Below are 24,678 nucleotides of genomic sequence, written 5' to 3'. Positions count from 1 at the left end.
TTTTGAGAAAAACAATCTTATAAGAAATGTGAGTTTTCTAACCCAAGTCAAGTAACGCTAATCCATTAATACAATCATTTTCAGTGTAAATTCCTAGGACTTGTTACTTAGAATGAACATTAAATAAGGCCAGGCACAGTGGCTCATGCCTGTAATCCCAGCACTTTGGGAGGCCAAGGCAGGCAGATCACCTGAGGTCAGGAGTTTGAGCCCAGCCTGGTCAACATGGCAAAACCCAGTCTCTACTAAAAAATACAAAAGTTTAGCTGGACGTGGTGGTGCGTGCCTGTAATCCCAGCTACTGGGGAGGCTGAGGCAGGAGAATTGCTTGAACCCGAGAGGGAGAGGCTGCAGTGAACCGAGATCATGCCACTGTACTCCAGCCTGGGTGTCAGAGCGAGACTCTGTCTCAAAAAAAAAAAAAACCAAAAGAATGAACACTAAATATAAGTTGAGCATTATAAAAAGAGACAAATACAATAAAAAATCATTTACTTATATCAACTTCACAATTTTTCTTTGTGGATCACAAATGAAAAGTTAGAAAAACTCTCAACAAAGTATTAAATTGGCAGAACAATAACACATACACATATATCAAATTGAAAAATAAATCTGTCTACCTTTGGTGGCAAAGGAGGTGGAACTTTTGCTTTCAGAGTTGAACTAAAAACAGAAAAGTTTAGAATCAGAACTATTCATTTTACAAATGAATCAATCCTAAAATATAATAATTTTTTCTTACAAATGAATCAATCCTAAAATATAATAATTTTTTCTTACAAATGTATCAATCCTAAAATATAATAATTTTTTCAAAGACAGAAAAAAACTGCACAGACAAATATCATTTTCAAAGATTGTAAGTTTCTTCTAAAGTATTTTGTGAAATGTTGCTAGAGGTATTATTCAGAAGTAACTGGAAACTGGAGGACATTATGTTAAGTGAAATAAGCCAAAATAGAAAGTTAAACACTGCATATTCTTACTCATGTGGACGCTAAAAAAAAAAAAGTTGATCTCATAGAAGTAAAAAGCAGAACAGAGGATACTAGGAACTGGGAAGGGCAAGGAAAAGGGGAGGAAAGGGAGAGATTTGTTAAAGTATACAAAATTACAGTTATGTAAGAGGAATAATAAATACTACTCTCTTATACCACTGTAGGATGACTATAGTTAATAATAATGGGCCAGGAGTGGTGGCTCATGCCTGTAATCTCAGCACTTTGGGAGGCCGATGCGGGCAGATCATGAGGTCAGGAAATCAAGACCATCCTGGCTAACACGGTGAAACACCATCTCTACTAAAAATGCAAAAAAATTAGCCGGGCTTGGTGGCGGGCACCTGTAGTCCCAGCAGGAGAATGGCGTGAACCTGGGAGGCAGAGCTTGCATGCAGTGAGCCAAGATCGCGCCACTGCACTCCAGCCTGGGCAACAGGGCAAGACTCTCTCAAATAACAAAACCAAACCAACCAATAATGTATTATTTAGTTTCAAATAGCAAGAAGGAGGATATTGAATGTTCCCAACACAAAGAAATGATAAATGTTTGAGATGACGGATATGTTAATTACCCTGAAGAGATCACTACATTATATGTATCAAAACGTTAGTATGTACCCCATAAATTTGTATTATAATTATTTCAGTTAAAATAATTAAATTTAATTTAAAAAGAAGTAACTGGGTAATACACTTTTTTGGTTCCAAGTACTATACTGTAATTAAAACTGGAAAAGATAATTATAATTCCAGTTTATATCAACTGAAAGGTAAATAATTAAGAACATAAGCCACATCTGGCTTATGAAACAAATGATACGGTATAAAATATATCACATTGTAAACTTCATTTTTGCTACTGTTAGATATGAAACATCTTCAATGAAGCTCATCAAAAACCATATATATGCTTTATGAAATTATAGGCAGACTGTGATCGAAGTTAGGATTCATTATAACTCAGGATCAGTTTTAGAAATAGCAAGAGGCTGGTCACAGTGGCTCATGCCTGTAAGCCCAGCACTCTAGGAGGCTGAGGTGAGCAGATCACTTGAGCTCAGGAGTTCCTGCCCAGCCTGGGTAACATGGTGGAAACTCATCTCTACAAAAAAATAAAATAAAAAATTAGGAAGTGTGGAGGTGCAGTCCCAGCTACTTAGGTAGCTGAGGTGGGAGGACTGCTTGAGCCAGGAGGTCAAGGCTGCAATGAGCCAAGATCACACCACTGCACTCCAGGTGGGTCATAGAGCAAGCAAGGCCCTGTCTCAAAAGAAAGAAAGAAAAAATTGTACTATGATGAAGCACAAATTTCTCAGATGAGGATTTCAAGGCCTAGAAAGGTTATGTAACTTTACTCAAGATCAGAGTAGTGAAGTGAAAAGGAAAACCTATGCCCTCAACTGCTAGTCAAGCGCTCTTATCATTTTACCATGAAACTGCATCTTTATTTAAAAAAACACAAAACAAAAAAGTAAACATCAATGCATACATAATAGTAAAAATATTCCTCCTCTAAAACTATATATTTATATCCAAAGTATTTGTTCATTTGAAATATAGCAGACAAAATTTAATCAGATTTATAAAAAGCTTCTTTGTAGTTGCAGTGAAGTTACAGCAGCTATCAATTACTAAGAAATCTACAATAAAAAATTATTGTCCTTGTTAGTTTTTTTCTGAAGTTCTTTGGAAAAAATGGACTGAAATGTGTCGCTATAAAATTCACATATTGAAGTCCTAACCCACAATGTGACTATATTTAGAGATGGGTTTTTAGGAAGTAATTAAGCTTAAATGAGGTTGTAACAGTGCGGTCCTAATCCTATGGGACTGGTGATCTTACAAAAAGAGGGTGAGAGACCACTCTTACCCCTGATCCCACCATGTGCATACACTGAGGAAAGGCCACGTCAAGACATGGCCAGAAGACGGCTATCTGCAAGCATAGAAGGGAGCCCTCACCAAGTTGGTTGGTACCTTGATCTTGAACTTCCCACCTCCAGAACTGTGAGAAATAAATTTCTGTTGTCTAAGTCTATGGTATTTTGTTATATCAGCCCAAGCTAATATAACTAGAATAGAAAAAAGGAAAGAAACTGAGGTACAACCCACGATACTGTGTTACTAATTATATTAAAATTTCCATCAATATTAAGCTGCCAGATGGATGAAATCAGGTCAAATGACACCTTTTCTTTTTACCAAAAACAGAGACAGAACTTACTGTTTAGATTCATCATCATCTCCTTCATCATCTTCTAAATGTGCCACGTGTCCTCTAAATAAAAAGAATAATGTCATTGTTATTAAACGGATTTTACCAAAACAGCGTAAGAAGAAATTTTAGAAAATGCAGGAAAAGCTACCATAAGATAAAATTTTATTTCTACATCTTTATAGGATAGGATAGATTCAGAATTAAAACAAGGAACTGGGAGCAGTGGATCGTGATGTCAGTTACTTGGGAGGCTGAGGTGGAAAGATCGCTTGAGCTCAGGAGTTCAAGGCTGCAGTGAGCTATGATCACACCACTGCAATCCAGCCTGGGCAACAGAGCAAGCCCCTATCTCTATTAAAGAAAAACAAAGACAACTCAAACAAATAGGCTACGTAACAGAGAAGGGGGCAAACTGCCTTTACTTGTCTGTGACGTAAAGTACTTTAGGATTAAAAATTAAAATTACCGCTGATGTAACTCTTCTTCAACAGACTTGAGAAGACTCCTTAAAAGAAAAAACAAAAACAAAAATAATGTGAGTAAGTTATCAAAGGAATATCGAATGTGTATCACTTTAAACTTATCCACACATTTTTTGAATGATTACTTTTTACCATTTACTGAAAATTTGCTAGTGATCACCTCAGCAACCATAAAACATCAAGTTATATTGAATGAGAGACCTCTATTTTCCTGTTGCTAATGTCTTTATATATGTATTTTAAATGAACAAAAGAAATCCTAATATTTATTGAAAAATACCAATTCAAACAGAAGACAACTCACCATGGAATGTCACAACAGTACTGACAAAACAATAATTGCAGGGTCATAGTCAGGAGCTTCCAGGATTCAAATTTTACCTGGAATGTTATACCTGACACCTGAAATTACATACACTTTTCTTTTTCTTAAAATAAGGAAGGTGACACACTTTAAAATAACATCATGCTCTCAGGCAATCCTACAAAATGAAACTCACCATGTTGGATCTCTCTGCAGAAGCATGCATGCATGTGATGTGAATACATGAATGTAGTAGCACTTTGCCTTCACGGAAGACACTCACTTACCTGAAGGATTTGTTCTCCAGTGGTGCACGGGCAAACACATTTACACTTTTGGGAGACTAAGCCTGTATCAGACCAGGTCGAGGATTTTACCATTAGGAGCAGTATACAAAACTTTAATTTTCAGGAATGTAAGAGAGAACTTATGGCATTCCTGAAGTTCCCTTACTTCTTTTCACTGCAAGTTCATGCAGCACACCTCCTAAATTACACTCTTCAAGCATAAAGACTCAATAGACTTCTCAGAGCTAATAGGGAAGATAAATATAGTTACTAATACACTACTGGGATAAAAGTGAGTCAGCAAAAATTTTACTCTCCCTAAAAGTTATAAGGTACCACCTTTTAATCATTTTCCCTCCTAATACACATCAGGAAAAACTGCCCTTAAAATTACAAAACATAAAACTAGAGAAACTGAAAGGTATGGTTATCTACTGTAAGTAATTAATAGAATAGTTTTTAGGCATCAATATTTTAATTAGCCCAGATTAACAACAATTTAAATTTTAAAAAATGACAAACTTATGACTCCAGAGTGGTAAATCCTATAAGAAAACCATAAACTAATTGCAAGCCCTATTATGGAGATACAAAAAGTGAGGTACTGTAGTCAAATATTATCTTATTCACAAAGTTCTCCAAGGGCCAACTCTAAGAAAGCAGGAGTTCTGTCTAGAGGCAGTAGAGCAAAATGAAGACAGGCTTTAAAGCCAAGATGGTCTGAATCTGAATCCTGCCTTCACCATCACAGGATACGGCACTGGATAAGTTACTCTGATTTCTCTATGCTTCGGTTTGCAGCTATGTAAAGTGGAAATCACCTCAGTACTTATTCCAAAGTGGCTGTCAGTAGATCTACTGAATTAATGTAGTAAAGTGCTTAGAAAGGTAATTTAGGGCAGAGTTGGGACTTGATTAGTTATTTTCTTTATTATTATTGTCTAAGTAACATTTCCTTAAACTAGCAGTTCTCAAATTGTGGTTATAAAAATTCTGGGGTCTCTTAGTCTCCTGTAGGGGTCTGCAAGGTCCAAACTATTTTCACAATATGTAATACCTTTGTTGCTCTTATTTTCTCATGAGTATACACTGGAGTTTTCCAGCGACTACAAGATATGTGATACCACAACAGATTAAATGCAGTAGGAGACATGAGAATTTAGCTGTCTTCTATTAAGAAGACTTGAAAAAAAAAAAAAGTAAAACAATGCTCCTTTTCTTACTAATACTTTGTTTCATAAAAAATAGCTATTTTTTTTTCATAAAAAGTGTTATCAGTGGACCTCAACAAAAACTGTGCTGCAGTGTACGGACATATATAATAAAACCTTTTATGGCAATCATTCGTCGCCTCTGAGTCTCAGGAGAGAAATCAGTGGTGTTATAAGAAACCACTGTAAAGACGTGGCATTTGAACTGGTCCTTAAGAATGGAGATTTTTTTTTTAAACACACACAAAAAAGTATGTTATTTATAACAAATAATATTATTATTTAAAAAATATATTAACATTTTGAAAAGTTCTAAGTTTAATTTCTAATACTATAAATATTGATGTTATAACCCCTATAAACAAAAGCTCTTTGGAATCCTCAATAATTTTAAACACTGTAAAAAAAACATGAGACCAAATATTTGAGAAGTGCTGCTTTAAACTATTTTACCAAAATAAACATAGTGCCTCTGAACTGTACAGTGGGCTTTTATGTAATTTTAAATGTGAAAAAATACTTTTTTGTTAAGCACATGACAATCTTTTTTGAGATATTTCTTTTTACAATACAAAATATTAGGATTTGAATATACAATAATTTAAAATATACCATATTTATTTGGATTTATACTGCATTCCACTTTATTTCCTTTTTTTGAGATGGAGTCTCACTTTTTTTGTCCAGGCTGGAGTGCAGTGGCGTGATCTTGGCTCACTGCAACCTCCACCTCTCAGGTTCAAGCAATTCTCATGCCTCAGCCTCCCGAGTAGCTGGGATTACAGGGGCGCACCACCATGCCTGGCTAATTTTTGTATTTTCAGTAAACACGGAGTCTCACTGTATGCCCAGGCTGGTCTTGAACTCCTGGCCTCAAGTGATCCACCTGCCTCAGCTTCCCAAAGTGTTGGGATTACAGGCATAAGCTGTGAGCCACCACGCCCGGCCAGCATTTCACTTTTTTAAAAAGAATCTTCCTGGGAGTTCTCTAACAATAAAACAATGGTTGAGTAAGTGAATATGAAAAAGAAGATAGCCCATGGCCCAGGGATTCATATGTACATTTTAATCCATTCACCTATAAATCTCCATTATGTGTTAAGATATTTTATTAAAGAAATTATAGAATTAATACAGTCTTAATGAAAAGTAGGATGCATGATTTACTTTTTAGGCTTTATAAAAGAGAAAATGAAATATGGCTAAATTTGCTAAAATCTGTTTACAGTAAATATTGCATCTTGAGAGCACTGGAGAAAATGTGATACTGATTTATTCACCAAGATTGAGTGTTACACAATAAACAATGTCACTATTCACTAGTCCACTTGAATTCTTCTCTTATGGAAGTTTTAGAAAGTAAAGAACAAAACAAAGCAGAACAAAAACAACGCTTTCAGATGCTGAATTCTAAGTCAATCTAAAATGAGTAAGAAATTTTGATGAAAAGGTTAAAAATGAGACAATGTACAAACAGATATGGGAGAGGTCTAAAACGACCACCAAAATACTCAGCATATTCTCATTAGCTAAGGAATCAGTCTGCAGGTTATTAACATCTTTCAAAACTGTCTAACTGTCCCCAATCTGTAAGTACTGCCCCGATTACATTTCAAACAAACAAACAAACAAACAAACAAACAAAAAAAGCCCTATTTCTCTAAAATTAAAGAGCAGTTTTATTCACTCATATTATATACTTGTTCATACAATCAACAATTATTTACTGAATAACTACCATAAATAAAGGCAACTAATAAGTATTTACTAAGTCCTAAATGTGCTAAATGCTTTATAGTGATTATTCCATTTCATCCTTAGCACCCTATGAGGCAGGTACTATTATATTATCCATTTTACTAGCAATAATAGAGGTAAATTTCTCAAAGTCATGTAGTTTATACGAAAAGCCATCTGGCATTTACTACTGCTATACTCAACTGTGCCAGGAATTGTGTAATTCAATGTACTCTTTTAACTATTACTTATTAGAATAAAATTTACCTTCAACATTTTTTGCCCTAAATTAAAACAAAACATAAATAATTTAATGTTTTCTTTTCTTTTTTTTTTTTTGAGACGGCGTTTCACTCTTGTCTCCCAGGCTAGAGTGCAATGGCACGATCTCGGCTCACTGCAACTGCTGCCTCCTGGGTTCAAGTGATTCCCCTGCCTCAGCCTCCTGAGTAGCTGGGACCTCAGGCATGTGCCACCATGTCCAGGTAATTTTTGTATTTTTAGTAGAGACGGGGTTTCGCCATGTTGGCCAGGCTGGTCTTAATCTCCTGACCTCAGGTGATCCACTCGCCTCAGCCTCCCAAAGTGCTGGGATTAAAAGCATGAGTCACCGTTCCCGGCCTAGTGTTTTCTTTTAAAAATAGTATTTTGTTGGTTTTAAATAAATTATCAGAAAAGCTGACCTTAGTGAGATTAGAATTCCAAAGAAAAGGAGACAAGTAAGTGTAAGTCAAAATACATATGCTTCTTGTTAGAAAAAGAAAAGTCCTATGTTAACAATTCTAATTAGATAGTTCCTGCATGGTCTGGAATAGGTAGAAACCCATCAATGGAAATCTGTCTGCCTGATCACCTATGGAGAAAGCAGGAAATACCTTTTTTTAAAACACTGCCTAATCACAAGAATGAAGCAGACATATCAATACAGCAAGAGAAGTGCTACATCCATGCTCATGTCACATGTATGTCTAAACCTACACACGAAACACAGCCCAAGAGCAAACTTTTGGCCAACCTACCTTGCCAAGGGTTCGTTATATAGAATACAGTTCCTTAAGCAGGGATCCAATTAATCAAAAAATGAAGGTTGGGCAAATTATTAACATTTTACCTAGCCAAAATAACTATACACTATGAAAATGTCTAACAATCAGAAATCAGACAATGGGAACTAAGGAATCTGGAAAAGCATTTAGTGAGGGGCTACATTTTTTTTTTGTACTTTACATGTACAAATTTTAAAAATATATTTAAAATGAATCAAAAAAGGTAAAAAATATTTTCCCAAATTTTTCAGTCTCTTAAAATACACTAAAATTTGCTAACAAGGTCCTTAAAATTAGTGACCTCATATTTAGAGAAAAGAACATAAAAACACTTCAAAATTTTTTTTATTTGCTAATCCACTATGAGACAAACTTTCCTTTGTTTTTCACCAACAAACTAAGACAATTTATAAATCACAAATAGCTACTATTTAGGTAAAATTTCATTTTTCTACCAAGAAAATTTTACACTTATTTTCCATTTAAAAAACATAAATGCTAATAATAATAATGACTTAATAATAGTATCAAAGCTAATAATATTTTAAAAATTCTGATAGTATTTAACTGAAGTTCGGTTTAAATAAAAACTAATATATTTCTCTAGGTTGTTATTAAAGCCTTTTCTCTGTGTTAGGAAAGTATAGTATATTTAAGTAAAAAATTAAACATTTGGTATTTAGTTTATTAAAAAAAAACACATGATTTTGCATTATTACCGTTAAAATTAAGCTATTTGTCTTTAGTTACTATTTCTCAACTGCTTAACTTAAAATATGGGAATATATATGTCTCAACTCTCTAATGCAACTGAAATAATATTTTGAAATTTTGCGAGGCATGGTGGCTCACACCTGTAATCTTAGCACCTTCTGGGAGGCTGAGGCTGATGCATCACTTGAGGCCAGGAGTTTGAGACCAGCCTGGCCAACATGGTGAAACCCAGGCTCTACAAAAATACAAAAAATTAGCTTGGCATGGTGGTGGGCGCTTGTAGTCCCAGCTACTGGGAGGCTGGGGCGTGAGAATCACTTGAACCTGGGAGGTGGAGGTTGCAGTGAGCCGAGATTACATCACTGCACTCTCGCCTGGGCAACAGAGTGAGACTTGCCTGCTTCAAAAAAAAGAAAAATGAAATTTTAAGTTGTTCTGATTATTAAAATAATATATGCATTGCTGGAAGATCTTGGTAATTTAAATTATATTCCCTTAGAAATTAGTTTTTATGATAATTTATCCACAAACTTAGAAAATGAGACTCTAAGAGGAATAGCAAAGTTCTGTCTCCCGTCATACCTGGCAAATGAACAATTTAAATTGTTAATGTCTGTAAGCTGCCTTTTAACCTGTGTGCCTCTATCAACTAGATAGTGCCTGGTGTAGAAGAGGCATTAAATAACTGTTGAATTTATTTACTGCATAGATTGGTAACTTTTAAGAATTCAGACACACATTTTAACTACTATCTTACTTTAAAAAAGCAGTATAGCCAAAAAGTTAAGATTTCTAAGTTGTATGAATAATTCCAGCTGTTTTTAGTGACCAACCCATCTTAAGAGATGTATCAAAGCAAGTTTTATAAGAAATAAACAGATCAAGTTTAGAAATAAATTGCTAAAACATGTATCTGCCTTCAGTGGCAATACACGTGGTTTTTCTCTAACATACAAGATCAGCAAAGCAGCTTGATATAAAAAAATTATGTTGATGCTTCCCATTGTGACAACTATTAACTAAATAATGAGCAAGGAAGCAATGGAAAAACATTAAATGCATATTGTAAAATATATCTACCAGCCTAATACAATTTTCTACCTTAAATATTAAAATACAATATTAAAGACAACTTAATCATTCTTGAATTTAAATTAAGTTTTAAAAGAACTTTACTTACTTGTTTGCACCTAAAAAGTAACTACCTTGGTGTCCTTGTCCATATTCCAGTTGCAGATCCTAATAGTACAAAATAAAATATTTAGCACAATAGTAGTATATCACATACCATGATACATTAATATATATTATTTTTAAAGGACAAGCCCCAGACCCCCAAATAAATCTGTATTGCTATACATTCTTAAAAAAGAAGGATTTCATGAGTTCATAGTCCTGATTTAAGTATTTTATTATTTGAGTGTTTTTCTTGGAATTTTTCTGAATAATATATGCAAAGTTTCATTTTTGGTTACTGTTACTTTAACTTTTGGAAAAATCAGTTTTTAGAAAGAAAAAAGCTCAAATAAGTTGTTTATTCTCCAGTTATAATGAAGCAAAAATGTTCAGAGAAGTGAATAAGCAACAAAAATCTTGGTTTACTTTGTATATAGTATCTAAAATAATTATGTATATATACACATTCATATATTTCTACTGCTATTTCACGTAGGTAATAATTTTTTAAAATATAAAATTGGGTGTTATTTTAAAAGTAAATTACATATATGAACTTGTACAATATTATACACTGTATTGAAGGACTTTTAATAATTTGTTAAGAGTATAAAAGCAAAACTTCAAATGAGTATTAAGGCAGTTCCTCAACTATTTAAACACTTTCCGACTTAATGCTGTGGGTTACAGAGTGTTAAGAATTAACATGTAAAAGGATGAACAGTACACATGCTCAACTCAAATGCCTTCTTGAGAAAAAGAAACCTGCTTTCCAACAACCATGAAAAGCACGAAGTAAAGCTGCCTTTTGTCCCCTTCTTAAAGAGTCACTGTAATCTACGCACTGTTTTAACCATTAAGGGGGAATATTTGACATTTTAAAAATGAATCTTATTTACATTGGAATATAGTGTATTTAAAGTGCTTTTTACTTTTACAAGATATTCTCAGATTCATGATCAGGGCTTAACACAAAAGTCACCCTAGGGCTTAACACAAAAGTCACCCTGGAGTAGCCGCCTTCCAAGACTGCCAGGGAAGATTATCTGCAGCCTTCTCCAAGTCTCCACAGCATTCAACATACAGGGCTCCTCTAGCACTTACGCTGCATTTTAATCTATTTACATGTTTGTAAAAGTGAGCTCCTTAAACAATGGGAAATGATCAAATCTATCTTCTTTCCTTACAGCCTATGGTCTAGCATTGTTCCTGGCACAAACTGACTGCACCATAAATAAATGCTTGTTCAAATGCCAACTGTTTATTTTCCCATAAATAAAACTTCCGCCTCATTAACATACATAAAGCTAATTCTAAATCACAAAAAATACTAAGCCTCAGAATATAAGGATTTTAAGCAATACATTACATTTAAGAGAAAAGCACTTTAAAATTTAAATATTCCAAGATCTGTCAAAAAAATATCTGATGAAAATTAAAATCAAAATCCTGGTTTAGACAAGACTCAAATTTGTCTTCTTCAATATTCGTGTTCTTCCAGGCATAACAGTAAGTGTTCTTATCAGTGTCAGAAAAGATAACACATCATAAAAAAGATTAGTTGACTGTCACACTGGTATCACACGAAATTCTAATGAAAAAGGACATCTGTACTCTTTAATTTGTAATGATGTATCTTAATAAGATAAAATCATTGTTACCACAAAACTGCACAGTTTAAGTGGTCATGACTTTACTATTGAATCCTTAAACTGCAGTATTCAGTAAAGAGAAGTATTAAGTTAAACAAACACAAAATTTGTTTTCTTCAGCTATGGATAAGTGGGCCCTCTATCAGACCAGCTACATTTTTAGCCAATATAATCTCTAAGCCTTTAATCAAATGACAGCTTCCAAAAGCACACATTCGTGTGGAGTGGCCATGGCTTCTGTTATATAAACACAGATGTGTCGTAGAATATTCAGCTCATCTGATACATAAGTAAAAGGTTGGTAATAATGATTAAAAATAAAGGAAATAGGCCAGGTGTGGTGGCTCACGCCTGTAATCCTAGCACTTTGGGAGGCCGAGGCAGGTGGATCCTGAGGTCAGGAGGTAGAGACCATCCTGGCCAACGTGACGAAACCCCGTCTCTACCAAAAATACAAAAAATTAGCTGGGCGTGGTGCCTCGAGCCTGTAGTCCCAGCTACTTGGGAGGCTGAGGCAGGAGAATTGCTTGAACACGGGAGGCGGAGGTTGCAGTGAGCTGAGATCACGCCACTGCACTCCAGCCTGGCGACAGAGAGAGACTCCATCTCAAAAAAAATAAATTAATTAATTAAAAAAAACCAAAAAAACCCCCCCAAAAAACCGAGATCAGCAGTATGTTTAGAAAGGTAAGAAAAGTATCTAAAATAACTAAAGCAATACATTAATAGAAAATTGAGTATAGGCTAATATATAGAACATTCAGGCCAGGAGAGAAGTTGTAGATAGATCCAAGTCTGATGATTAAATGGGTCATGTCCCAAGTCTTACCAGGAAAGGTGAAATTCAAAGGGGCTCATTCTTTAACAATTTCTTCTCCCTAAACTATGTTATAGCAACCATGGAACTAAAACAATGTGCCAGGAATACCGTAAGTAAAATATTACTTTAAATCCTTCTAAAACGTTTCTAATCTCATTTAATACAACCATTGTTTACCGAGCACCTATTATCTGACAGGAATTCAGACAGAAAATCGGATAAGGAAAATGAGAAGAAATAAAAAGGAAAGGAACAAAAGTGAAACCAGGGCAAAGTTAGTTGTTAATTATATGTCTTTGGTGCAGTCCAAGAAAGACTGATCTAAAATGCTTTTCAAAAAGGATTTGGAAGTTATTCCATATCAGAAAAATGCTACCAAAATAATGCTTGGAAAGGCACTCAAACTATCCCAAGATGATGGTATCCTATGGTCATTCTTTATAAGCTAAACAAGAAACACTTGAGTATGCCAGCATAAAAAAAGTTAGTAGCGCTAATCAGGCATCAACTTGTTAATGAATGACAATGTTTACACAGTAGAGTCAAATAAGGAACAAGAGCTGAAAACATGCAATAACCTAGTACAGATTAAAAGTTCAAGATCGTTATCCTAGCCCAATTAAAGTATCTATTTAGGTTGCAAAGTCCTAATTTCAATAGTTCATTTTAATGAACGGGAGACTATTTCGTGTGAGAAAACTGAAAATGAACAAAGGATGTAACATGGAGCACTGGAAAAGGAAAAGCATATGACCAAAAACATCTTATTGTAGTTTTAAAAAAAATCCCCTTGGGAGATTTAAGTCTATACCTGATGAGAAAGCAGCAGGAAGTCAATAGAATTGATACAGTTCACTACAAAAACACAAAAGAAAAAAATACTTGAGCAATATATTTTGACCAAGAAAAAGAGAGAACAGGAGAAATATTTTCCCATCAAAAATGAGAAAATTATGGCACAAATAAGGTTGTTAGTGAGATACCTTGTAATGCAGTAGATGATTTATAGAAATAGCGAGGGGATGGATCCAGGATAATTCAAATATTTTTTATTTCTTAAAAAGTCAGAAAAGCAAGTAGAGTCAGAATATTAACTGATCAAGTTAGGATTCTGACTAACAAAAGCAGATTAAGGAGCCTGAAAATTGAGTAACATGACTTTTGTACTGCAGGCTCGGAAATGAATACTGGCAAGGTGAGGTATACCATATACTTCTTCAGAGCAATGATTATGTTACTATTTATTTATTCCTCTCCATAGCCATTAACATAGTGTTCTTTGGGTTTTTGTTTGTTTTTGAGATGGAGTCTTGCTTTGTTGCCCAAGCTGGAGTGCAGAGGCGCGATTCTCAGCTCCCTGCAACCTCCGCCTTCTGGGTTCAAGAAATTCTTCTGCCTCAGCCTTTCAAGTAGCTGGAATTACAGACATGCACCACCATGGCTAGCTAATTTTTGTATTTTCAGTAGAGACAGGGTTTTGCCATGTTGGCCAGGCTGGTCTCAAACTCCCGACCTCAAGTGATCCGCCCGCCTCGGCCTCCCAAAGTGCTGGGATTATAGGCGTGAGCTACCGCGCCGGGTCAACATAGTGTTTTATACAGAATTAACTTTCAATTTTTTTTTTTATTGGTATATGGGCTTAAATAGCCAGTAAAACTATGCAAATTAGAAAAAAATAGCATCAGTTAAGATAGATGTGTAATATAACCTTTTAATCTGAAGACAGCATTTTGCTGATCAGACAAACCAATTTTTATGGTTATGGGCAAAACTCTTTTAATTAACTTACAGTGAGTTTTTGTTTTAAACTCAGACATCTTTCAAAAATTCTCATACTGTCAATTCTAAAAAATCGAGCCCTATTCTTCTGGCTTCATATATTAATTACCTGATTTTTTTTTTTTTTTTTTTTACGAGAGCACTTTTGGATAGCACAGAAGTTGAAATACAATATTCTAAATTCATTTACAAAATCATAAAATAAATACAGTTGGCATTTAAAACAACCAGAAATCACGGGTAATATGGAATGTTTACGCAGCAAGGTCTTTAAAGGGGTAAATGTTCCTTCTGGTCCCAAAGGAATTTAGGGTTTTTACCTTGGTGCCAATTGCCAGCTAAGATGAGGGCCAGACATTTTGGATTCCTCAGGCTTTTAGTGGTCACACAAGCATTTGTAAGAGAAGAAATCTTGTTCATAGTGCCAAGATTTTAGAATTGATAACATTAGAACACAGAAATAACTGTGGCTACTTCATACCCATTAGGAAAGCTATTATCAAAAGTTAAAAACAAAACAAAACAGAGGATAATAACAAGTGTTGATGAGGAGGTGGAGAAATTACAAGTCATGTGCATTGCTGGTGGAAATGTAAAAATGTTGCAGCTGCTGTGGAAAATAGTATGGCAGTTTCTCAAAAAATTAAAGATAGAACTACAAGTCCATTTCTAGTTACATATCAAAAGAGTTGAAAGCAGGGACTCAAACAGATACTTGTATATCCATGTTTATAGCAGCATTATTCACAATAGCCAAAAGGTAGAAGCAGCTCACTGTCCATCAATAGATGAATATATAAACAGAAGGTGGTATTTACATGCAATGGAGTATTATTCAGCCTTAAAAAGGAAATTCTGACACATGCTGCAACACGGAGGAACCCTGAAGATACTATGAAATTATGCTAAGTAGTGAGCCAGTCACAAAAGAACAAATATGCTATGATTTCACTTTATACAAGATAACTAGAGAAGTCAAATTCATAGTCAGAAAACAGAGTGTTCACTGCCAGGGGCTGGAGGGAAAAAGGAATGGGGAGTTATTGTTTCATGAGTACAGAGTTTTAGTTTGGGAAAATGAAATCATTCTGAAGATGGAGAGCAGTGGCAGCTGTATAACAATGTGAATGTACTTAATGCCACTGGACTGTAGACATAAGTATTAAAATGGTAAATTTTGTAATGTGTATTTTACTACAATAAAAAAAAACGAAACAAAACATAACCATCGGACATATATATTTATTTTTAAAAGGTGGGGGGCCCAGTATGTTTTTACTTTAAAAACATATACTGACGACGTTGGGTAGAGGCGATACAGCACAGTGGTTTAGTTCTGAATTCCTGAGTCAGGCTGCTTAGGAATCCTAGCTCTGCTATTCTTAGCTAAAGAGTAACGAATTTCAGCTTCCTTGCACTTTAAATCACCTCATTTGTAAAACAAGAATACTAATATATTTAAAATGCTTAGAATAATGCCTGGTATATAAAAACCTGTAGATAAATGTTAGCTTTTGTTACCATTGGGAGTGAGCTTTAAGGTTGATTTTGTAAGTTGTATACTCTGACAAATATTTCATTCATCCTCTTCTGCCAGAACTAGCCTAACAGTCCCTAAATCCCTCCATTGTCACAAGACCCCTGTCAACTGCTCCCCTGCACCACAAGAAACTCCTGATTACAGGGCAGGGAGCAGGGATGAAGGTGGGAGCAGTTACAGGGAACAAAGCCATAATATGGTAACTTATTCAAGTTACTAGGCTAGTTCCACATGTGGCAGAGAAAAGAGTATTTGTAATTTTTTTTTTTTTTTTTTTTTTAAGATGGAGTCTCACTCTGTTGCCAGTCTGGAGTGCAGTGGCACAATCCTGGCTCACTGCAACTTCCACCTCCCAGGTTCAAGCGAATTCTCCTGCCTCAGTCTCCCAAGTAGCTGGGACTACAGGTACATGCCACCACGCCCAGCTAATTTTTTGTATTTTTAGTAGAGACAGGGTTTGACCATGTTGGCCAGGATGGTCTCGATCTCTTGACCTCGTGATCTGCCCGCCTCAGCCTCCCAAAGTGCTGGGATTACAGGCGTAAGCCACCGTGCCCGGCCAAATTTCTGTAATTTTAAAGTATTATGTTTCCAGTTTTGTTGTTATCTTTTCTACATGGAGGATATTAATAAATACTAGAATCAATTCAAAATGTTGATTGTGTTGTCTTTATTTCTGCAATAAATTTCACTAATTGTCATTCTACCCTAGATGTCTAATTCTGAAGACATTTTCAATCCAGCAATCACCGATTGTGTTTTCTTCAGACATTCTATCTCACTTGGTCCTATGGGTTAATTCTCAATTCTCACACATTTTGTGTCTTTAGGCCATTGAACACATCCCCTCTTTTTTTTGAGACAGTGCGTTTACTGGCTCTCCTAGCTTTTCAACTGCTTCTTCCCTACCTCCAATGTTGGTTCTACCTGAATGTTAAACATAGGCATCATCCACTATGGTAACCAGTTTTTTGCACTCTTTTTTCAGATTTAACAATGGGGAACGTATGCAATTTTGTGGCTTCATCTATCACTTCCTCTTTGATAATTTAAATCTACTTTTTAAAAAAGGAATCCCAGATTAGTATAATTCCAAAATCTCAGCTGTCTGCCTGACATCTCTCAAACCTGTGCTCTGTGCTGGCAATTGTTTCCAATTCCCATGAAACAGAGCCAGCATCTGTCCCTTTTCTTCCTGAAGAATCTACAATGTTCCTACACAATACTGACATTAGTCTTAGTCCCTCCCAGAAGCCAGATAAGCCACATGGGCCCCAAAGCTCTTCTCCTTCTCTCATCTCTACAATACGTACTGTATGTTAGCTTCCCCTCACCAACACTTTCCACTTGGCAAAATTTTGGCAAGCCATTATGTATTTTGTTGCATGGGTAAGAGTTTGAATGTTTAAGTACATTCTGTCCAATAGGACAGCAACCTCCCTAAAGAAGGGAAATTATGTCTAAAATCTCTTTTATATTTTATAAATGTCAGAGGTCCTAGATTAAAAAATTTACATAAAGAATCATTTAAGCCAACCCAAATTGAAAGATGTATGTTACTAAGGTAAAGAGGAAGGAAAGAGAAGGAAAATTCCATTTAAAAGTCAAAAGTAGAATCTGGGAGTAAATATGTGGGTAACTTGGGGCTCTTGCGAACCACAGTAGCAGAAAAAGAACTATTTACTTAATAACAACTATTATTTATGTAATATTTAATCGCATCAATTTCTCATTTTTTCTTATGTAATGGTAAGACAGTATTTATAACTTCAGGAATGTTTTATAATCTAAATTTTGTCCTAAGGAAACCAGACATGATAGTAATGCTGAAAAATTAAAACTTCATCTGAGAATGATTTCATTGTTAATGTAGGAGCAAATTATCTTTAAAAATTATATATGTACCATATATTATATGAATAATATATGTGTGTGCCATATGATAGATGAATATATATTATATATGTAATACATATCAATATATGTACCATATAACATATGAATAGTTTATATATATATATGGATGGATGGTTTCTAGTTCATTAAAACAAGTTACATCATTAAACTGGACATTTTTACAGGGAAATGTCATTTCTTAAAAAAAAAAAACCCTAATATATGAATGAGAAAATTAAACATTAACATTTTTCATAAAAAAGACAAGCAAGTAATGTTTATTTATTACTACAGCATTATATTTGAATAAGTAGATATGTATATGTAACTTGTTATGGGAAAAAATTGCTACAATTCTTAATATATGGAAGTTTGCTAAATGATAGCAACTTATAAAACAATGCTTTAACTGGACAAAATGTTTGATCTTAAAAGAAAACAATTAAGACTAAAACAATGCTGACAAAGAAAATCAGAAGATGAGAAATACCAGATTAGATCTTGCAGTGTAGTATATTTCTTCTGAACTGTCCAAAAAACCATCACTGTCGGGCTGTTTAGCAGAGACCAAGAAACCCAAGTTATTTATGCTTAGACTAAAAGCCACACATTCACAAAGGGAAACTTTCACAAATGAAGTAAGTCCTGCTAATATAATTTTATTAAGGCAAATGGAAAGTCAAACTGTATTAGGCAGCTTCTAAAAAAGCAACATTGCAACAACTTTGCTCTAAAATGCAGTTACTAAATTAGTATACAATTTAAATATAGGCAATGCCAACTTACAAAGGGAAACAAAAAATAAACTCAAACTGCCTTAACAAAACACAATTAGCATTTATAAATATCATGACTACTTTTTCTTAATTTTCTCCACCCCTCTTCATAAATGTCAGGCTTTGGTATTACAATATGATCATTTTAAGACTTTTTCTTTAACATTCTATTCCTCCACACTGGTACACTGAATTAGAGAAACTATAAGGCAAAGGCTAATGACTCCCTTTGTATGCTTCAGTCAAGAGAGCTAAAATAAGCATTAAATTGAATAAGAAAGCTCCTACTTCAATCCTTAGTACTTATTAAGTTACTTTTTTCTCTTATTAACTAGCAAATAAAAAAAATGAAACAGACATCATATGGAACTCTGGCAAAATAATTTCTTTAGATTTTTGTATTTTCCAATGTCTCATTTTTTATTGTTCTATAGAATATTAACATCTCAAATAGCTGCAAAGTATTTTACTTTTATGACTGAATCTAATATATTATCATTTATCTGGAAAGGAGTATATAAGACAACAAAAGAATCATGCAAAGTATATTCATAAAGTTATAGCAAGCCTTAAATGAACGACAAACTTCATTTACTATGTATGCCTCATCTCCCTAAGTTTTAGTCCTCTATACAGATATGACTCTACTCTAATGTTTGGAAACCATGGCATTTATCCTAAAGATACATATTTTAAAAAGCCCCTCAAAAACAGAAAAAATAAAAAATAAAAAATAATTAAAAGCTAGCATTAAAAACATTTAATCAGAGGATGGTAAAACTAGTTTCTCCTAAAATAATTTTGAAAATATTCAGCAACACAGATTTATTTATTATGAATTTGAGAATTACTTACCTTTTTGTTTCCCACAAGTTTTTTTTAAATTTTATTTTATGTTTTTAAAGACAAGGTCTCACACTTTCGCCTAGGCTAGAGTACAGTGGTGCGATCATAGCTCACTGTAACCTTGTATTCCTGGGCTCAAGGGATCCTCCTGCCCTAGCTTTCCAAGTAGCTAGGACTATAAGTACACACCGCCATGTCAACTAAGTTTTAAAATTTTTTTGTAGAGACAGGGTCTTACTATGTTGACCAGGCTGGGACCTCAAATGTTTTTGAAAATATTAACGACTAGCTTTTTTGGTCAGTACTAATACATCACAGAGACAAATTAAAACATTTATTTTCAGTGTTAACATTCTAAGGCTACGCTACTTACAAGTTCATGATGTGGTTCTGTCTCCTTTCTTAAGGGTGGATCAAATTTCACTTGGCCAACTAAAAAAGAAAAAAAAAAAGTAAAACCAGGATGTTTTTATATTCTTAATGACAATAATTTAAAAAGTTATTCCATGCTAAAATACATTTAATGCTACCATCAACCACACACTGATCTTCAAAGATTTTTGTTTTCAATTTTTAAAACTGATACTAATAATTGTAAATATTCATGGTGGTGCATGTGATATTTTGATACATGTGGACAGTGTATAATGAACAAAACAGGGTAATTAGGATATCCATCACATCAAACATTTATCATTTCTTTGTGTTAGGGAACACTCCAAATCTTTTAACTATTTTGAAGTTTACAATAAATGATTGTTAATTATAATTTCCCTACTCCGCTACTGAACACTATAATGCATTCCTTCCATTTAACGTTATTTTTGTACCTATGAAACAACCTCTTTTCATCCACCTATCTCTTACCCATTCCTGCCTCTGGTAACCATCACTCTACCTCCATGAGATCAACTTTTTTAGCTACCACATATGAATGAGAACGTGAGACATTTGTCTTTCTATGCCTAGTCACTTAACATTAATGTCCTCCAGTTCCATCCATGTTGTTGCAAATGACAGGATTTCATTCTTATGACTGAATAATATTCTTTTGTGTATATATACATTTCCTGAATGTATGAATATAAATATATTCATCCGTTGATGGACATATAGGTTGTTTCTTTATCCTAGGTATTGTGACAATGCTGCAATCAACTTGGGAGTGTAGATATCTCTTAGATATACCGATATCCTTTTTTTTGGATGCATAATCCAGTGGTTCTGAATCATATGGTAGTTCTATTTTTAGTTTTTGAGGAACCTCCATACTGTCTACCATAGTGGCTGTACTAATTCACATATCCATCAGAAGTATATAAGAGTTCCCTTTTCTCTGCATTTTCACCAGCATGTGTTGTTTTCGGCTTTTTAACAACAGCCATTTAAACTACAGTGAAATGATATCTCATTGGGGTTTTTCTTTTTTGATTTGTATTTTCTTTACAATTAGTGATGCTGAACATATTTTCATGCACCTGATGACCATTTGTACATTAGCTGGAAAAAGCCCAATAAAGTCTGCTTTATTAACTGCTAAAGCTTAATTTGTTAATTCTAGGCCTTTTCCACAGTAATAAAAGAAGATGATTAACAAAATTATATGTGTGTACAATCAGGATCTAACTTGCTACTTTGTTGTGACCAGGCATAAAACAGAGACAATCTTTTTTTGTTTTGTTTTGTTCTTTGAGACAGAGTCTCTTTTTGTCGCCCAGGCTGGAGTGCAATGGCACAATCTCGGCTCACTGCAACCTCCACCTCCTGGGTTCAAGCGGTTCTTGTGCCTCAACCTCCTGAGTAGCTGGGACTACAGGTGTGAGCCACTACACCAGGTTAATTTTTTGTATTTTTAGTAGAGACAGGGTTTCACCATGTTGGCCAGGCTGGTCTGGAACTCCTGACCTCAGGTGATCTGCCCACCTTGGCCTCCGAAAGTGCTGGGATTACAGGTGTGAGCCACCATGCCTGGCTGAGACAATCTTAACTCAGTATTTAGGTGGGTAGACAGCAGCTGATACAGGGTACTTGTGGAAGCCAGCCTGTAACATGGTCCCCAGTGACTCCTCCCTCTTGGTATTCACAATGCTTCCACATTGGATCAGGGTTGGCTGTGACCAAAAGACCAGAGCAGAAGTAACCGTATATGAGGTCCAAGATAAAGCTTCTGTCTTGGGCTCTCTCTGTTGGATCACTTGCTCTGGAGGAAGTTACCTTGTGAGCAGCCCTAAAGAGAGGCCTCTTGGCAAGGAAGTGAAGCCTCTGGCTAATAGTTACATGAATGAGCTTGGAAGTAAATCTTCCAGTCCAGTCAAGCCTTCAGATGACTCCAGCCCTAGCTGATACCTGTGTGCAACTTTATGAGACCTTGAGCCAGAATTACTCAGCTAACCTGTTCTGGGTTCCTGACTCTCAAAATCTGTTAGAGACAATAAATGTTTATTGTTTAATATGAGCAGATATACAGAAAGTGAGAAAATTCAACACCTTCAGACTTATACTAAAAGAAATACTAAAAGGAATTATTTAATCAAAAGAGATCCATAAGTGGTAGTACAGAAATACAGTATTGAATGAAGAGCAAAAAATTGGTAAATATACAGATAAATACAAATGAATATTGACCATGGTTAATGACAATAATATTGTCTTATAGGATTTAAAATATATCGGAGTTGGTTTAAAAAATGTTTATTGTTTTAAACTACTAAATTTTGGGTTTGCTACACAACCAAAAACAACCACTGTAGCTAAAGTATAAACTAGCCAGAGTAGACATAGATTAACTGTACTACATTCGTCTTTTCTTTTTCTTTGCTGTTCTAATGTATTGAATGTTTCAGTACCTTTACCTTTTATTTCTATAGCTCATTATCATTATCTGATCTTATAACCTGGGTAAAACCCTCAAGTCTCCTGAGATAAAAGAAGAGGAAAAAATACAGAACAATAAAAAGAAAACAAATAGCCACAATATGTTACATTTCAACTAGTAAGAGCTTCAGCCAAAACCAAAACTTCGCAACCAAGGTGAGGAAAAGAGTAAGATTTCAAAGCATAATCACTTTTCTAATGGTTTTATTTCAACTTTGTATGTAAATTTATTGTGAATGTTAATATCAATGAAAGAAGACCATGGGATTTGAATATTTAGCAACAGGAGGCATAAGGAAAAAAATGGTTGAGAAACAGCCCTGTAATATCTCCAATTATGTGTGGGTGTGTATATGCTTTTAAGCTGTTAATGGCTCAGATATTAAATTTTGGCCCTTAGATCTGGTAAGTAGGTTAAGAATGAGTCCATCATAACTGTTCACAATTGATCACACATCAAAGATTACAAAGTAACTTTTAGTAAGGTATCAAAACTAACATATACCTCATCTTGATAAAGGCCTATTGAACAGCTTTCACCTATACTTGTCTTCAAATTCCAAAATTAAGTCTGTCATAAAATTACATGAGGACAGTCTTGTGCATCTATCTGCCTTGTGTTACTGTCACCTGTGAACATGCCCATTTCTCCCACCAGACTGTATAACCCCCACTGTACTTGAACTCTGTGTGGAGAATGCATTTCCAGAGAGGGAGCAAAGTCCCTATGGACATTCAAACCTTACACTGGTATCACTCTTCTGCTCTCTTCAAATTCCCTAAAGTTATGACAAACCTCTGCCACAGAATCTTCCAGTTACTCTTCAAATAACTGTTGGTCAATCATCCCAGTCTGCAGCACTGTTTATGATGTTCTTTTTTATTTTTATTTTTTAAACTTTTATTTTAGGTTCAGGGGTACACGTGCAGGTTTGTTGTATAGGTAAAAAGCTTGTATCATGAGGGTTTATTGTACAGATTATTTCGTCACCCAGGCACTAAGCCTAGTACCCAATAGTTACTTTTTCTGATCTTCTCCCTCCTCCTAACCCTTCACCCTCAAGTAGGCCCCAGTGTCTGTTGTTCCCCTTTGTGTCCATGAGTTCTCGTATGATGTTCATTTTTTTCCTTTCTTTTTTTTTTAAATTGAGACACTGTCGCCAAGGCTGGAGTGCAGTGGCAGGATCTCGGCTCACTGCAACCCTCTGCTTCCCAGGTTTAAGCGAGTCTCCTGCCTCAGCCTCCCGAGTAGCTGGGACTACAGGCATATACCAACAGGCCCGGCTAATTTTTGTATTTTTAGTAGACACAGGATTTCACCATGTTGGTCAGGTTGGTCTTCAACTCCTGACCTCAAGTGATCCACCTGTCTTGGCCTCCCAAAAGTACTGGGATTATAGGTGTGAGTCACTGTGCCCAGCCTAGACATCTAGTTAGAAATAGCATACACATGCATATTCACTTAGAAGTTGAGAATCACTGATATGTTACCACAGAGTGATTCAGAAATACTATGCTATAAAGGGACAATGTAATTTTTTAATAAAATCAGATAACAAGATAGAGAGCACTTTAAATTACATTTTCAACAGTACTGAATACATGAAGTTTTCTAAATCAACTGCAAGAAATCTCTAATTACTTTTCTTTTTTTTTTTTTCCAGACAGAATCTTGCTCTTTGCCCAGGCTGGAGTGCAGTGGCAGGATCTCGGCTCACTGCAAACTCGGTCTCCCAGGCTCAAGTGATTCTCATATATACCTCAGCCACCCAAGTAGCTGGGATTACAGGTGCACATCACCATGCCTGGCTAATTTTGGTAGCTTACGTAGAGACGGGGTTTCGCCAAGTTGGCCGTGCTTGTCTTGAACTCCTGGCCTCAAGTGCTCTGCCCGCCTCGGCCTCCCAAAGTGCCGGGATTACAAGCATAAGCCACTGTACCTAGCCTCTAATTACTTTTTGTATATTAAGGAAATGATAAAGATATTTCATAATTACTTTTTGTATATTAAAAAGCTTGTTTTATATATACGTATATAAAAAGCTTTTTATATAACCCACCACACTTTCCAGGTATCACTAGCACATAACTCAGAGAATAAATGCTTCTAAGGAATAAAAAAGTTAAGGCACTATTGTTCGAGGGATTCCTGTTGGCAGTTTATCACTGATGAGCTGACAGTATTGGATCCCATGTGAATGAATGGCTTGTCTTAGTGGGCCCATAACTTGGCTGCCCATAAGAAATAACTGGAGGCCTATTTTAAAAGGTTTCTGGGCCAATCCAAGACCTACTGAATTGGACTCTATGGAGAAG

At 35.1% G+C, this 24,678-nt stretch overlaps 1 protein-coding gene across 10 annotated transcripts in view; it reads right to left on the bottom strand.

Moving 5' to 3' along the window:
• The window catches only part of MAP4K3 (mitogen-activated protein kinase kinase kinase kinase 3), a 189,325-nt gene that overhangs the window by 40,362 nt on the left and 124,285 nt on the right, over nucleotides 1-24,678 (bottom strand). For 7 of the 10 annotated variants that reach the window (XR_006691463.3, XM_005576048.4, XM_045368604.2 and 4 more), the window contains 6 exons: nucleotides 19,862-19,920; nucleotides 18,357-18,419; nucleotides 10,184-10,242; nucleotides 3,689-3,727; nucleotides 3,229-3,282; nucleotides 624-666 (listed from right to left, as the gene is read on the bottom strand). Coding sequence is in view for 9 of the 10 variants with exons in the window: in XM_005576048.4 (XP_005576105.1) it covers nucleotides 624-666; nucleotides 3,229-3,282; nucleotides 3,689-3,727; nucleotides 10,184-10,242; nucleotides 18,357-18,419; nucleotides 19,862-19,920 (317 nt within the window). In the remaining variant the exon portion in view is untranslated. The remainder of the gene's footprint in view (nucleotides 1-623; nucleotides 667-3,228; nucleotides 3,283-3,688; nucleotides 3,728-10,183; nucleotides 10,243-18,356; nucleotides 18,420-19,861; nucleotides 19,921-24,678) is intronic. The other 3 variants (XM_005576050.4, XM_065527158.1, XM_074011927.1) reach the window with 1 other exon arrangement.

This window comes from Macaca fascicularis, chromosome 13 (genome assembly GCF_037993035.2).
Source record: "Macaca fascicularis isolate 582-1 chromosome 13, T2T-MFA8v1.1".
Taxonomy (NCBI): domain Eukaryota; kingdom Metazoa; phylum Chordata; class Mammalia; order Primates; family Cercopithecidae; genus Macaca; species Macaca fascicularis.
Note: the sequence above shows the minus strand (reverse complement) of the source record. Positions and strands in the feature narration are given on the sequence as shown.